Source organism: Herpailurus yagouaroundi, unplaced genomic scaffold (genome assembly GCF_014898765.1).
Source record: "Herpailurus yagouaroundi ecotype Mexico unplaced genomic scaffold, PumYag 140, whole genome shotgun sequence".
Taxonomy (NCBI): domain Eukaryota; kingdom Metazoa; phylum Chordata; class Mammalia; order Carnivora; family Felidae; genus Herpailurus; species Herpailurus yagouaroundi.
Window position 1 is genome coordinate 75,036,569 of NW_024412395.1, and position 14,830 is coordinate 75,051,398.

The following is a 14,830-nucleotide window of genomic DNA, read 5'->3' on the forward strand; positions in this document are numbered from 1 at the left end:
AACAGGCACAAATATCAAACCTCTAATGTAAGGCCTGAAGGATGAGAAGATCTTGGTAAGGCAAATAATAGGAAAAATCGTTTTTCAGATGGAAACATTAGGATGGCCTACATTCTTGAAAAAGTATGCTATACCAAAGTGAAAGAACTTCAAATGGCTAGAGCATAGAAGTCAAGATGCAAAGTGGCCAGAGATGAAAACTGAGAGGAAGCAAAGGTCAACGAGGAAGGGTGTTGTAAGCCAGGATGGGGGTTTAAACTTTGTCTTGCACGCAATGGAAAAGTTTTAAGCAGGGAAGCAGTATTTATTCACTGACTCAGGAAATATTTATGGACTGTCTCTTTGGACCAGGCACAATTCAAGGTGCTGGAGATAAAGGAGAGAAGAAAACAAAGTCACTGTTCTCATGGTGCTTATATTCCATTAAGAGATACAGACAAAATGGTGACAAGTGGCACAAAGAAAAATACAGCCGGCTCCTTAACGTTTCAATTGTGTGTCTGGACTGTGCAATTTATATCATTACCTTGGCTAATTAGTAACCCGTGGGACTCCTGAGTTAGGGGCGGTCCAGAGTCGTGGGTAATTACATCAAATATATTTTCTCTATGTTTGTTGAAATCAAGTGCCAGGTTTTCTGTTCCTCAGTTGAGCTACATGGGGTTTCTTCCTGGAATTTCTGCCTACCAGAATAGGGAAGTGCCCTAACCGGCTGCAAGAACAGCGGGATGGGGGGTGAGGAGGGAGTACTCCTTTGGATTCAGATTGATCCTCCGTGGCACGGTCACTGGCTAAGTAGGTGAGAAGTCAGTTAAAGTAAAGTTACATCCCGAAGCCTTTTGGTTTAGAGTGACTACATGAATTTCACCCTGAAAAGCCTCCTTTGTTGTCTTTGGTCCGCTGCTGTGAAAAGTACATTGGTGTCCATTTGCCCTGTGGTTTAATCCCATGTTTGAGGCTGCCCTTATGGATTAAGGAGATTTCCAACTCACTGCATGAGCCCTTGTCCCTGTTGAGAGGGACTGGATTTGGCCTGACTGCGTGATCTCCTCTGGTCCCCTAGTTCCCAGTGCGAGCCCACCTCTCCTGTAATCCAGGCATGCCACTCGCCTGTAGCCCTCCGAACCAGAGACCAGCCATGTCGCTGAATGGCATGTGTATCAGTAATTATGTGGGGGGAATACAATCTCATAAAAATAAACTTGCATTTTTACCTCACAAACTTTCTCGAGGGTTGGCATCCAAGAAGTGGCAAGGTGACAGTTCTGAAGAACAACCCATGTTCCTTCTTTGACAGCTTTTTCTATCATCTTCATAGCTATGGGCCCTTGGCCTTGACCAAGGGATAAAGAGCTAAGCTTTGATCCCCCATATCCCTGTGTACAAGAATAGCAAAGATGTTATGTAACAATACACCTTTAAAGAAGAATCAGTGTTATTTTTTACACGAAATGTTGACACTAAATATGTTAAAATTTAATTATGTAGAATGCCTCAACGGTCTAGCCATATGCAGCCCTACAAAATTCTTACTGATTAAGAATCTTATAAAAACTGAGATCAAAAGCAAGTCAGTTCAGGTCATAAATAGTCATGGTAATAAATGGAAAATTCTGTAGGGTCTTTGATTGTTGACATAAGGGATAGAAAAAATATTAAGAACACTTTTAACCTGAGGAAACAGGAGATGAAAGGACCCAGCTGTCCTGCAGCAACTCCTAAAATCCAAAGCTGAAAAGAGAACTACGAACAGACAGATGAACTTGTTTCTGTTCCCTCCAGATCTTTGAATAATTATATTTTAATTAATTTCATTGCTGCATAGAGTTCGGTGGAAAAAAAAAATTAACTCCTAATTCCCCTTTTAAAGTTTCTTTAAAGGATTCTGTGGGAATATGTGTCCAGAGTGCATTTCTACTATATCCTGATTTCATCTGCAGCTTCTGGAAACAGTGTCTGTGACTCCTTGAGCTCTTTCTTTCCAGGGCAGTTACATCAACACTAGCGGGCAGAAGCAGCAGCAAACAAAATAGAGCCCGGTGCTACCATTTCTGGACATGGAGATAGCAAGTGAAGACAATGCACGGAGAACAATGGCAGAGAACAATCAAGTCATACAATGTGGGAAGAGAAATGGAGAGGAACTGGGAAGATCTCAAAGGATCGGAAAGATCATGTTGATTTGGAAGGAGTCCCACCTAAAATGAATACCTCCAGCATCCACACCACTTCCGCTCTGGCCCACCATTGCTCTTTCTGGCCTTTTAGCCGCGCCCGCCCCCCCCCACTCCAACGAATGCTCTGCTTCCATTTTGCCCTACTCAAATGAATTCTCCTCACACCGGCTAGGATGAGCTTTATAAACTACAGATCAGATTGTGTCACTTTGTTGCTTAAAATCCCATGACACCATCCCACTGTATTCAACATCCTTAATGTAGCCACAAAGGTCCTATGTGGATCCGGCCCCTCAATACGTCATCTCACACCCCATCTCCTTCAGTGGTGACAGCCACATTCCAGCACTTCTTTAACCAGTGGTAAGTGCTGTGTCACAGGATCAATCCCCAAGTATCTAAGAATTACCCCCAATGGAAAAAAAAAACATGAAATATTAAAATAAATTGGCCTAGTAAAGAGTATTGTAATCCATCAGCTATGCAGCCTTTGAGAAGCCACTTAAGCTCTCCATGCTTCAGTATCCCTCCCTGTAAAATGGAGATGCCGCTCTTTACTTCATAGGATTGCTTTAAAAATTAAAAGAGAAGTGTGCATGACAAGGTCTAGCAAAATTAGCAGTATGGATAAAGCACAGTAAAAGTGGTGGTGCTGGTTTTAGAAATGTCAGTATTATTTCCATAAAATGTTATTTCGATTAGACCAAAAGGGAAAAAAATCAACTAAAAAAATGTCATCACCTGGGGCACCTGGGTGGCTCAGTCGGTTAAATGTCTGACTTCCGCTCAGGTCATGATCTCACAGCTCGTGAGTTCAAGCCCCGCGTTGGGCTCTGTGCTGACAGCTCAGAGCCTGGAGCCTGCTGTGGATTCTGTGTCTCCCTGTCTCTCTCTGCTCCTCCCCCATTCACTCTCTCTCCCTCTTTCTCTCTCAAAACTGAATAAAAACGTTAAAAACTTTTTTTAAAAAATAAAATGTTGTCACCTGTTCATGAAGATTTTCTTACTGTAGGTTGAGTGATGTAAGAAAATTTCCAGTAAATTCATTTGAATAATTTTAAAGCCTTGAAATATAAATATGGGAATATATTCTAACCTGGTAATGTGACTGTAATATAGGATTGTTCTGGAAAGTCAAGAAGGTCCCCCTTTAGAAATTAGAAGGGAGCGCCTGGGTGGCTCAGCTGGTTAAGTGGCCAACTTTTGATTTTGGCTCAAGTCATAATCTCACAATTCATGAGTTTGAGCCCCGCATCGGGCTCTGTGCTGTCTTTCCCTCTCTCTCTTCCCCTCCTCCACTCATGCTATCTCTCTCTCTCTCTCTCTCAAAGTAAATAAATTAATTTAAAAAAATAAAAAAAAGAAAGAAATTGGGAGAAGGGACAGCATCAGAGAAAGATCCCTCCATGGTCACTGTCCAGACTTGAATTAAATCAATCCACACTCATATACTGGTGTAATGTCAAAGACTCTCTCTGTGCCCCCAAAATAGAAGCAAGTGTCCCTCAAGCCAAATTCTGGTCTTATAATTTGGATATGGAAAACTGTTTTTAATGTCAGTGCTGTCATTTAAATATTTTCTTGAGGGGCGCCTGGGTGGCTCAGTCGGTTAAGCTTTCAACTCTCGGTTTCGGCTCAGGTCGTGACCTCACAGTTTCATGTGGGTTCGGGGCCCGCATCAGGATCTGTGCTGGCAGTGCAGAGCCTGCTTGGGATTCTCTCTCTCTCTCTCTCTCTCTCTCTCTCTCTCTCTCTCTTTCTCTGCCTGCTCGTACTGTCTCTGTCTCTCTCTCAAAATAAATATATAAACTTTAAAAAAATTTAATATTTTCTTGAGATTCTGTCAACTTCTGGAACCCTACTCTTTCAAAAGCTAAGTGAGTGATAAATATTTACCTTTCCCTCCTACCATTTTGGATAAGCAAGTTTGTGTTTTAAAAAATTTAGCCAGAAAATCCTTTATTTATTCACTTTTATAATATCAGACAAACCTCATCTATTTTAAGGTACCTGGTCATCAGCAAATTTTAGAAGAGCAGCCATGGGATCCGCTCCTGGAGAGAGCACAAAAATCAGGGGTGCACAGCAGTTACTATCTCCAAATGCCTTGGATAAATCAAAGGGGGGTGGTTCAATGAACATGCGCCCCAATCTGTTGATTATAAATTCTTGCAGCATTGGAATAATCTAGAAAGAGACAAGAATATATTTGAAAGAATATTCAAAATCTGCTTACGAAATTAAAAAGTTCAGATTCAAAGATTTTTGAGAGAGAGAGAGAGAGAGAGCAAGTCAGGGAGGGGCAGAGAGAGAGGGAGACACAGAATGTGAAGCAGGATCCAGGCTCTGAGCTGTCAGCACAGAGCCCGACGCGGGGCTCGAACTCATGGACTGCAAGATCATGATCTGAGCTAAAGTCGGACGCTTAACCATCTGAGCCACCCAGGTGCCCCGTAGATATTTTAAAACAAAGGACTCTAGGTACATTAGCTTAGTTATTTGTTAATAACTCCACCAGGAGGGTCCAAGACATGACTTTATATAAACGTCTTTAGATAGAAAAAAACTTATAAATTATTTAAATAATAAAAGATAAGTGGTTGGTGATGCCAGAATTCAAAGGTATTTTTCTTCCCTTCACGGAGCATTCAATACCTAGTAGATGAAGGATGTGAGAAACCCTAACTCTTTTACTTAACTTTTAAAATACCATGGGCTAAAAGTCCACAACTCAAAAGTAGAAATTTCAGAATTATTTATACAGTACTATACCATCAAGAAAGAATTGATACAGCTGGGAAAACAAACAGAAAGAAAAAAGAAAAGGACTGTGAAGGAGAAACAAGCCACACTCCTGAGAAATAGCCAAAGCCATATTGCATAAGATTCCTGATAACGGGGGCACTTAGATGGCTCAGTCTGTTGAGCATCTGACTCTTGATTTTGGCTCAGGTCATGATCCCAGGGTTGTGGAATCGAGCCCTAGGTGGGGCTCCAGGCTGACCATGGAGCCTGCTTGGGATTCTTATTCTGAATGCACACAGATGTCAAACTTATTGCAGGAAACTAAAAATCTCCTGTCTATCCCAGGGATATTACCTTTCTCATTCTTCTTTTCCCATAGCTGGTCTTTTCTCACTACATTAAAACACCAACTAACAAAGGAAAATGAACCTTTTTTCTCTTCCCAAGGCTGACTTCTTCACTAAATTATAGCTTTACAAACAAAACAAAAGCACATGGCTTCTAAATTTTTTTTTTCAACGTTTATTTATTTTTGGGACAGAGAGAGACAGAGCATGAACGGGCGAGGGGCAGAGAGAGAGGGAGACACAGAATCGGAAACAGGCTCCAGGCTCTGAGCCATCAGCCCAGAGCCCGACGCGGGGCTCGAACTCACGGACCCTGAGATTGTGATCTGGTTGAAGTCGGACGCTTAACCGACTGCGCCACCCAGGCGCCCCAAAAGCACATGGCTTCTAAGTGCATGGTGTTACTTTTAGTAAGTTTGAGCTATCATTGTTCCCTCTCTTATGAGTGTTTCGGGCTGCCATTGGCCACTGCTCACATGCAGACATGACTGGCTAGCTGTCAGAGCTGGAGAACTAGGTCAGGGGTGTGCACACGAGGGGAAGCACGGACAAACTTCAGTGTTTCCTTTTTTTTAATGTGTATTTATTTTTGAGAGAGAGAAAGTGCACGAGCAGGGGAAGGACAGGGAGAGGGAGGGAGACACAGAATCCGAGGCAGGCTCCAGTCTCTGAGCTGTCAGCACAGAGCCCAATGCCGGGCTTGAACTCACGAACAGGAAGATCATGACCAGAGCCGAAGTCGGACGCTTAACTGACTGAGCCACCCAGGTGCCCCCAGTGTTTTCTTTTTAATGTTAAAACTGAGCACGACTTGCTTGCTCCCAAGACTGAACTGTAATTCTCAAGGTAAATTAAGCTGTGCTTGCTGTTCGGTTTGCAAGGCAACAGAATTGGGTTTGCTTCTGCCATCGGATTATGCCAGCATTAGGTCTGTAAACGAAATCTGTCTGTAACAAAAATTGCAGGCTAATTTAAGCAATCACCTTCCCAAAGGCAGGGAAGAAGTTTGTGGTTTTCCATTTATGTTAATCTATGTGTTGCAAGTTCCTGTAGGATTTATCGGAGGTCAGAGAGACATATTCACTACTATTTGACAAGTTTCTTACTGAAAGCTGATTAATTTGCGTTTTGTTTACTGTTCAGGAGAGAATGGTGGCCAGAAGCTCATTTTGTGAACGGGCTCAAAACATGGCACACCTCAGTATTTATTCCCTTGATATGTTTCTTTTCATCAATCAAACACTATAAAATATTAAATTCCATAAGAAAGTATGAGTCCATCTCATTTTTCCTATTGGTGATTGAGCATCTTTTACATTTTTCTAAATTAGAGCATGGGAGAACCTGGCACATGCAGCCTGTTATCCCTGGGTGGACTCTGTATTGAGGACAGAGCAGTGGAAAATTGTGCTGGCAAATAATATCTAATGTAAACTAGAGATTGAAGCACTGATTTTCCTGGTGGATATATTATCTCATATATATGAGATAATAAAAATTTCCATAGCATTAGCCCAAATTCTAGCTTCATATAGCACTGTTCCTGTCTCTGGTATGCCAATGCCATGTTACTTGGGAAAACCATTCTTAAAAGTATCATAGCCATATATTATTTTTATTTTGTTTTTTAATGTTTATTTATTTTGAGAGAGAGAGAGAGAGCAAGCAGGGGAGAAACAGAGAGGGAGAGAGGGAAAGAATCCCAAGCAGGCTCTAAGCTGTCAGGGCAGAGCACGTTGTGGGGCTCCATCCCACAAACCATGAGATCATGACCTGAGCTGAAATCAAGAGTCGGGTCTTGATTATGTTTTATAATCATAAACATAAAACATATGTTTTATGTTTTATAAACATAAAACAATTATGTTTTACAATTGTTTCAGGGTAATTACAAGCGTTAACAAGTCCAGGTTATATTTTCCATTTTTAAAAGGAATTCAAACATTTTCGTGAACACCTAGAAGCATCCTGGGCCCTAGGCACTCTGCCTAATGGATCCTCGGCCGCTGGCTAAGAGCACACTGACAGGCCAAGCAAGAATCGCTTATCTTCATTAAACAGACTATGGCTTACAGAGGGAAGAATGCCTCTACCCCACATTATCACTGGTGCAGGTAAGAACTTTTTAAAGTATGTTGCTTTCACCACCTAAGTTCCAGTTGTTTGTTGTTAGGATGGAATGACTGACTTATATATATTCCTTAGCAGCTCAAATTGTGGCTACAGTAAGTTTTGAAATCGTTATGTATTACTTTTACTTGGCTAGTAACAAAGGACGATTAGGATTTTTTTCAAATTTTCCTCAATCTACCTAATATCTATAGTGTTTCAGAGAACACAGATATGGGTCATTATACTTAAGTGACTAGGTTTTTGTTTTTTGTTTTTTGTTTTTTTAATTGGAGGCTAATGGGGTCACCTGGTGGCTCAGTTGGTTAAGCAACAGACTCTCGATTTCAGCTCAGGTCAAGACTCACAGGTCGTGAGTTTGAGTCCTGTATTGGGCTCTGTGCTGACAGCGCAGAGCCTGCTTGGTATTCTGTCTCTCCCTCTCTCTTTCTGTCTTTCCCCTGCTCATGCTTGCACAGCACACCCTCTCTCTCAAAATAAATAAATAAACTTAAAAAAATTAAAAACATAGAATATAATGATGCAAATGAGAATGTCACTGAGCACTGAAATTCGCTGACCTGGACAGGTGAGCAGATTCACTGGTTATATAATGTATCATTTAAAGAAATTAAAATGAACAGTAGTGACGTTTTCCTTTGTAGTCAGCAGTGATGAATGTCTTAAAAATGATATTGTACTTGCTTTCCAAAGGCCAACAAAGAACTATACATAAAGACAGGATTTGAAGAGCCAGAAATTCTACTAGATCTGTTTGACTAATATCATCAAAGCGATCAGAATAAAAATGAAGTTACAGCATGTAAAGGAAGTAGGTTTTAAGGAATTGGGAAAGCATGAATTAAAAGGAAGAATCATGAAATAAATAGAACTAAAAAATATAGTCTGGTCAGCTACTAATTTAGTGTGGCTTTAAGGAGGTACAAAATTCTTGATAAAATGGTTGCATTAGAAGGAAGTGGGATTAGTTCCCCCAGGCTCCTCCACCTCCCCTGTGATTATATAAGGAAATATGGAAATACAGTAAACCAGACTATAATACGGGGGGGGGGGGGGGGGACGGACTGGAATCACAGAGCTGCTTTCAAAGCCCACACTTACCTTGTCTGGCCTCAAGCAACGAATGATAAGCATCCTTTGAAACTCATTTGCTTTATCTTCCCAATTTTCAGGAAAAACCTCATGATGTGGTTCCTAAAATTACAGTAGATAGAATTCAATTCTATTTTGGAGATTATTTCCCAAGAGAACAGTATTTTGATGTATAAGCTGATTTTTAGAGAAACCATGTAATGACTAAATGAAATCAAGGATGCTAATGTAAATTTTATCAGGCGGGGGCAAAGTTATGAAATAAGGAATGAAATGAAAATTTAAAACACCACAAAGGAATCAAAACTAGGGCATGAATTAAGCAGGTTAATGTCAATATGAATACAAATCATTAGACAAAATGAATCTCCTTATTAAAAAATGTACATATGGAGTGCTCCCATTATTTCTCCAAAGGCATTTAAAAATCTACCAACTACTGTCACCATCTATTTATAAAAAGAAATATATATTATAAAAGAAGAAAATTTATTATTATAAATTTATTATATTTCCTGTTTTGAACAAAGTTTTGGTATCTTCTTCATAAAGGTATATTTGAAAATGTATATAGTAAAAAGAAGCCAAAACAGAGAGAGCTATTAAAAAAATGTAAGAGAGGTATTAAGAACCCAAGAGGGGTAAATTTCAAAAAAAAGAAAAAAAAGGAGACATTTGGAATCTTAAAACCTCAGGGAAGGCTATGTAGTATCTCAGATTAGAAATCTCCATGCTTCAGCATAGTCAGTAAAATCTCTATTTCAAATTAGAATGAAGTACTCACAAAAACCTATTTGTGTCTAGGAAATATATTAAAAATATTTTTTAAATGTTTATTTATTTTTGAGAGAGAGATAGAGACAGAGTATGAGCAGGGAAGGGGCAGAGAGAAAGAGAGACACAGAATCTGAGGCAGGCTCCAGGCTCTGAGCTGTCAGCACAGAGTCTGATGCGGGGCTCGAACTCACAGACTGTGAAATCATGACCTGAGCCAAAGTCGGAAGCTTAACCCGACTGTGTCACCCAGGCGCCCCTCAAGGAAATATGTTTTTATTACTAACAGGGAGAGATCCAACAGCGATCCAGTCCAAATGTTTGAATTTATGTGTAAATACAATCTCACTGTCATGTCTACTACAAGTAGGTAAATATTCTCCATATATCTGGCTCTTTATTTCCTCTTCCCGTCTTCCCTAAGGAGAGCTCTTTCTTGCATAATTAAATCCAGGAAAGCAGAATGTGGAGAGAAGAAATAAAGGAGTGGGAAAAAAATAACTACAAATTGGCAAAATATTAGCCCTTATCCTAAAAAAAAAAAAAAAAAAAAAAAAAAAAGTGAGGAAAGGCAACAATTTCTATGTATTCTAGAAGGAAATTGTTTTATACTTTGTCCTGACTATAATAGTCTCCAATTAGTGAGATAGGGCCCCATGAAAAATTGCTTGAGAACTATTAGCTTTTCCCTCTGAAAGAGGGGGGAGGTGGAAATTTTCTTTTGTCCATGGTTCTTCTAGGTAGACTAAAAACTAAATTTACATGAAACAGATTAACAGGAGAAAAAAATCTAGCGTTTGATTACATGTACACAGAGGGTCCAATAATGAAAATGAGACCCAAAGAAATGATCAAGGCAGGTAGTTTTTATACTTTTTAGACAAAGAGACCATAAATCTGTGAGGAATTGACAGGACAAAGACAATTTAACTTTGGGAGTTTCAATTAGTAAGGAATACTAAATAGAATTTGGGGTGGGGCAGTAAATGAGTAGAAAGTAACAAGGGTGTTGATACAGCCTTCTGTGCTCCAAATTTCTTATCTCTGATGATAAGGATATCTCTTTTACCTCCTGGTACAGGAAGGGTACCTTTCACATGGGAGATTTATTTCCTGCTTTCAGGGGCGGCTCTGAGTGTCCTTGCATAGGCTGTCTCTTAAGTAACTTCTTTTTAAAATAATCAATATGCCAAAATGGCATATTTTGGGTAGCCTGCCCTTGGCCCCTACACCTCATGTCAAATGACAAAAATGTTTATTAGCTTATATCCTGGATTTAGAAAATCTAAACAATAGCTCTTTTGTAAAATCTTTAACTCACCTGCTATTATGATTACAAAATCTAAATTGTTAATAAGTAAAAAGTTGGCATGGAAATTCAAACAATATTTTAAGGACCATGCATTTCTACACATTTCAAGGATTTGAATAGAAGTTCAAAACTGAACCATCAATTTAGAAGGTGCCAATGAGGGGTGCCTGGGTGGCTCAGTCGGTTGAGCGGCCGACTTCGGCTCAGGTCATGATCTCACAGTCCGTGAGTTCGAGCCCCACGTCGGGCTCTGTGCTGATAGCTCAGAGCCTGGAGCCTGTTTCGGATTCTGTGTCTCCCTCTCTCTGACCCTCCCCCATTCATGCTCTGTCTCTCCCTGTCTCAAAATAAATTAAAAAACATTAAAAAATTAAAAAAAAAAAGGTGCCGATGATATAAATCGAAACCCTGATTTCAATGTCTGACAAGTTGTTTAAAGCTTACCTAAATCTTGTTTTTTATTCAAAATAAAAAAGAAATTTAGCATTATTTTCTCCATTTAAAAACTTTGGAAAAAGCAAAAGTGTTAAGAACATACCAAACTATCATACACTTTTTTCCATCCATCCTTTAAGTGCACAAACTCCCTACGAATGGTTTTGAAGGAAGGTAAATCATCTAGTCGACATATTTCATCCCAGGATTTTTGTGGGAGCCAGGTACAAGGGTTGGTATGAGGATTATCCAATCCAATCCCACCAGTTAGCAGAAATCTCCACTCGGCTTTATTAACCTTCGGAAAACAAAGTAGCATGAAGAGTCAGAAATGAATTCATCATGTGTACATAGTCAATTTAAACCATTGAAAAAGAACTGGCTATTGATTTTCAAGTTTCAAGTATTGTCCTTATGAAATTCTATAGCTAGTGGTATAGCAGTTCAGTATTTATTCATAAGAAAACATTTATCCATTATAACCGGTTTTGAAAATCGTTCCATTCTAGATAACCACTTTTTGATGATTTTCCTCCAGAATTAACTAATCTAAACTTAAAAATTCTATCTGAATAAATGTTTTATTCATATAAATGACTGCTTGGCATCTTACTGGCTCTAAAAATTGTGGGAAGACAGAGGGGAGGAGCTGGGGGAATCAGCAAAATGAAGGCAAGTGGGAGAGATAGGTTTCCAGGTAGGGAGTAAAGAAATCACAGGAATCAAAGGTACAGCGTAGGGAATATCGTCAGTGGTGTTGTAGCAGGGGTCGGTGGTAGTTACACTTGCGGTACAGAGTTGATGAATTACTATGTCGTGCACCTGAAACCCATCCAACATTGGTGCAAACTATACTCAAAAGATAAACAAAAATAAAAATAGATAAAATAAAAACGGGGGGAAGACAGAAAGCCATCAATCTGCCATATCTTCAATTATTTTCCATAAAAAGGAAATGAGGTACTGCTATGAAACTTTTGCAAGAAATGCAAGAAAAATGCCTTTACTCCTTCAGAATTCAGCCAATGTATCACCAGACAAAAATCAATAAATCTTTAGCGCCTAAGTGAATAAAAGTGCATTTATACGATACTCTCTTTCATTCTTAAGGTGCGTCTTTTATTTTAAATGAATAGATTTGAAACACAGTAAAAATTTATGAAAGGTATTATTAAGCTCCAATGGTTAGATTGGACTAACTTGCACAAGTTCTTAAAAACATTACCATATACTCTATGTGATTACTTGATGTAAATATATCAACATATTTAGTAAATATATATACATACTTACGTAAGATTCTAATAGAAACTATTTTATTTAAACTAAAACACACACAGATTTAAGGAATAACTACATAATGGACTCTGCTTTATTTATTTTGCCCCCTGTGTGAAGTTCAGTCTAGTTGTGATCTCTTGCCTTAACTGCAATAATTGTAAAATCGTTTACAACCATCTTGTGAATACACACACATACTCCCATACAAATTAGTAAATTAATGAATCAATGTTAATGTTTTTCCTACAAATTATAACAGTACTGACCGCACGTTCATGTAGCAGCAGATTCATAGTTAGACAAAAGGAAAAGAGTAGTTTATCCTTTTCAAAGAGTGATCGGCAGACATTAACATACAGGGAGTAAGTAAAGTGATCCTTGAGAATTTGAAGCCTACAGGTCAACAGAAAGAGAAGTGAATAAATAAAAAATGCATTATACTTTAGGGGCGCCTGGGTGGCGCAGTTGGTTAAGCGTCCGACTTCAGCCAGGTCATGATCTCGCGGTCCGTGAGTTCGAGCCCCGCATCAGGCTCTGGGCTGATGGCTCAGAGCCTGGAGCCTGTTTCCGATTCTGTGTCTCCCTCTCTCTCTGCTCCTCCCCCGTTCATGCTCTGTCTCTCTCTGTCCCAAAAATAAATAAACGTTGAAAAAAAAAATTTAAAAAAATGCATTATACTTTAAAGAAAATGCTCTTAAGGAAACCTATTATAAACCATTTAGATGTATATTCTTCTAATCAGCTTTCTGGTCAATTACCCCCAAAACAATCAAGGATTGTCATTAACTGGGTGCACCAATTTGAGAGCTACACAATGTAGAAACACTTCAGTAGAATTGCATTTTACTGTTGACTGATTTTTTAAAAAACACTTAATCTTTCTTTCAGAAAAGAGTCAATGCATGGTACATTAATCTGTTGCGTTTAAAGATTTGTGGATGGTTTTTAACTATAAAGCATTTCTTAGGGTAAAATTTGATTTTCTTATTCCATAAGTGCTTCCAAATGTTGTATGTTTTATATTAAATTAACAGATTAAAATTCATAGCTCCTTTATTAAATTAACATTTAGTACTGTGCTACTCTGCTCATAAGTCCATAAAAGCTAGAGAAATCACAAAAATTGATAAATTACATTTTTTTTAAGTTTATTTGTTTTGAGAGTGCATGTGCGCATGCGTGGGGCAGGGGCAGAGAGAGAGAGAGAGAGAGAGAGAGAGAGAGAGAGAGAGAGAGAAAATCCGAAGCAGGCTCCATACCCAGCACAGCGCCTGATGCAGGGCCTGATCTCAGCACCCCGAAATCACGACCTGAGCCAATATCAAGAGTCAGATGCCTAAACAACTGAGCCACCCAGGCACCCCAAGTACATTTTTATTTACTACATAGACAGAACATGAAAATATGAATAATCGCAATATTTACAACTAACAACTTTATAGTAAGTGCTAACATGTGTGATCTGTATCCATAGCATGTACATAACACTTTAAACATTTTCATGTAATTATCTCATAAGGAAAATAAACCATCATTGAAACAAAAATTTCACAAATGTTTTATTATATTAGTTATAATAGTTATAATAGAAATAAAACAGTTGGCTGAAACCTTTGTGGAGAGCTAATGATTGACAAGGGCTGAAACTAAGCAGACCAATTTACCTGAAGGAAAAATTAGCAGAGTTTGATTTTGATGAAGAAAAATTTTATCAGTGTTTCTTAATGTGTCTAGAAAAAATAATCTACCAGTACCACCATATTGTGGCTATTTTCAAACTAATATCCCAGGGTACAGATCATCACAACTCTATTTTTTTCCTTACTGGCCTATTTCTTTAATTATTTTGTCCCCGGCCAGCATTCTCATAAAGAAAATTAAACAAATTGATGCATTTTATTTCTGGTTGAGAACTCTGAAAAGGGGCTTGATAGAGAGGGCTTTGAAACTAGTTGCTGAAATGTAGTTGAATTCTCTGAAGATTTAAAATAATACTACTCCTGTCCCCATTTTTATGCTAATAATGGTCTTTTCACACTTAGTATTTAATTTGTCTCATCTGTAACAGTACAATTAATACAGGGTAACTCAGACTTGGTCTTTCTAGAATAAAATAAAAATGTCTACACTTTAAGACAAATTTCTTCTTGTAGATAGGAAGATTGAAGGGAAAATTATAATGGTCACTCATATTACAAATTCAAGGTCAGTCTCATCAATGATAAAAATGCAGATTAAAATACAATATTTTAATAATCTGTTACAGTGAAAAAGGATAAAAATGATCATTTTCAATGCTAACGCATGACACAGGGATATAAGATCATTGATGTTCCTTCAGTGGAGTTGTATATTTGTATAACTTTCCAGGAAAGGAATTTGTATCAGGAGTCTGAAAGAAGTAAACACCTTCGTTCTGATTTTGGGATTCTAGCATACGGAAATAATTACCAGTGTGGACATTTATACTTATTGCAGTATTAGTTATAATTCAAAGGCTGGAGATTACTTGTGAGTCTTACATTAAGAAAATTATG

General features: G+C 38.5%; 1 protein-coding gene across 7 annotated transcripts in view; it reads right to left on the bottom strand.

The window, feature by feature from the left end:
• Positions 1-14,830, bottom strand: part of DNAH7 (dynein axonemal heavy chain 7) — a 267,521-nt gene that overhangs the window by 51,283 nt on the left and 201,408 nt on the right. For all 7 annotated transcript variants that reach the window (XM_040475707.1, XM_040475712.1, XM_040475714.1 and 4 more), the window contains 5 exons: positions 12,560-12,686; positions 11,116-11,310; positions 8,501-8,593; positions 4,188-4,364; positions 1,215-1,376 (listed from right to left, as the gene is read on the bottom strand). In XM_040475707.1, the coding sequence (XP_040331641.1) occupies positions 1,215-1,376; positions 4,188-4,364; positions 8,501-8,593; positions 11,116-11,310; positions 12,560-12,686 (754 nt within the window). The remainder of the gene's footprint in view (positions 1-1,214; positions 1,377-4,187; positions 4,365-8,500; positions 8,594-11,115; positions 11,311-12,559; positions 12,687-14,830) is intronic.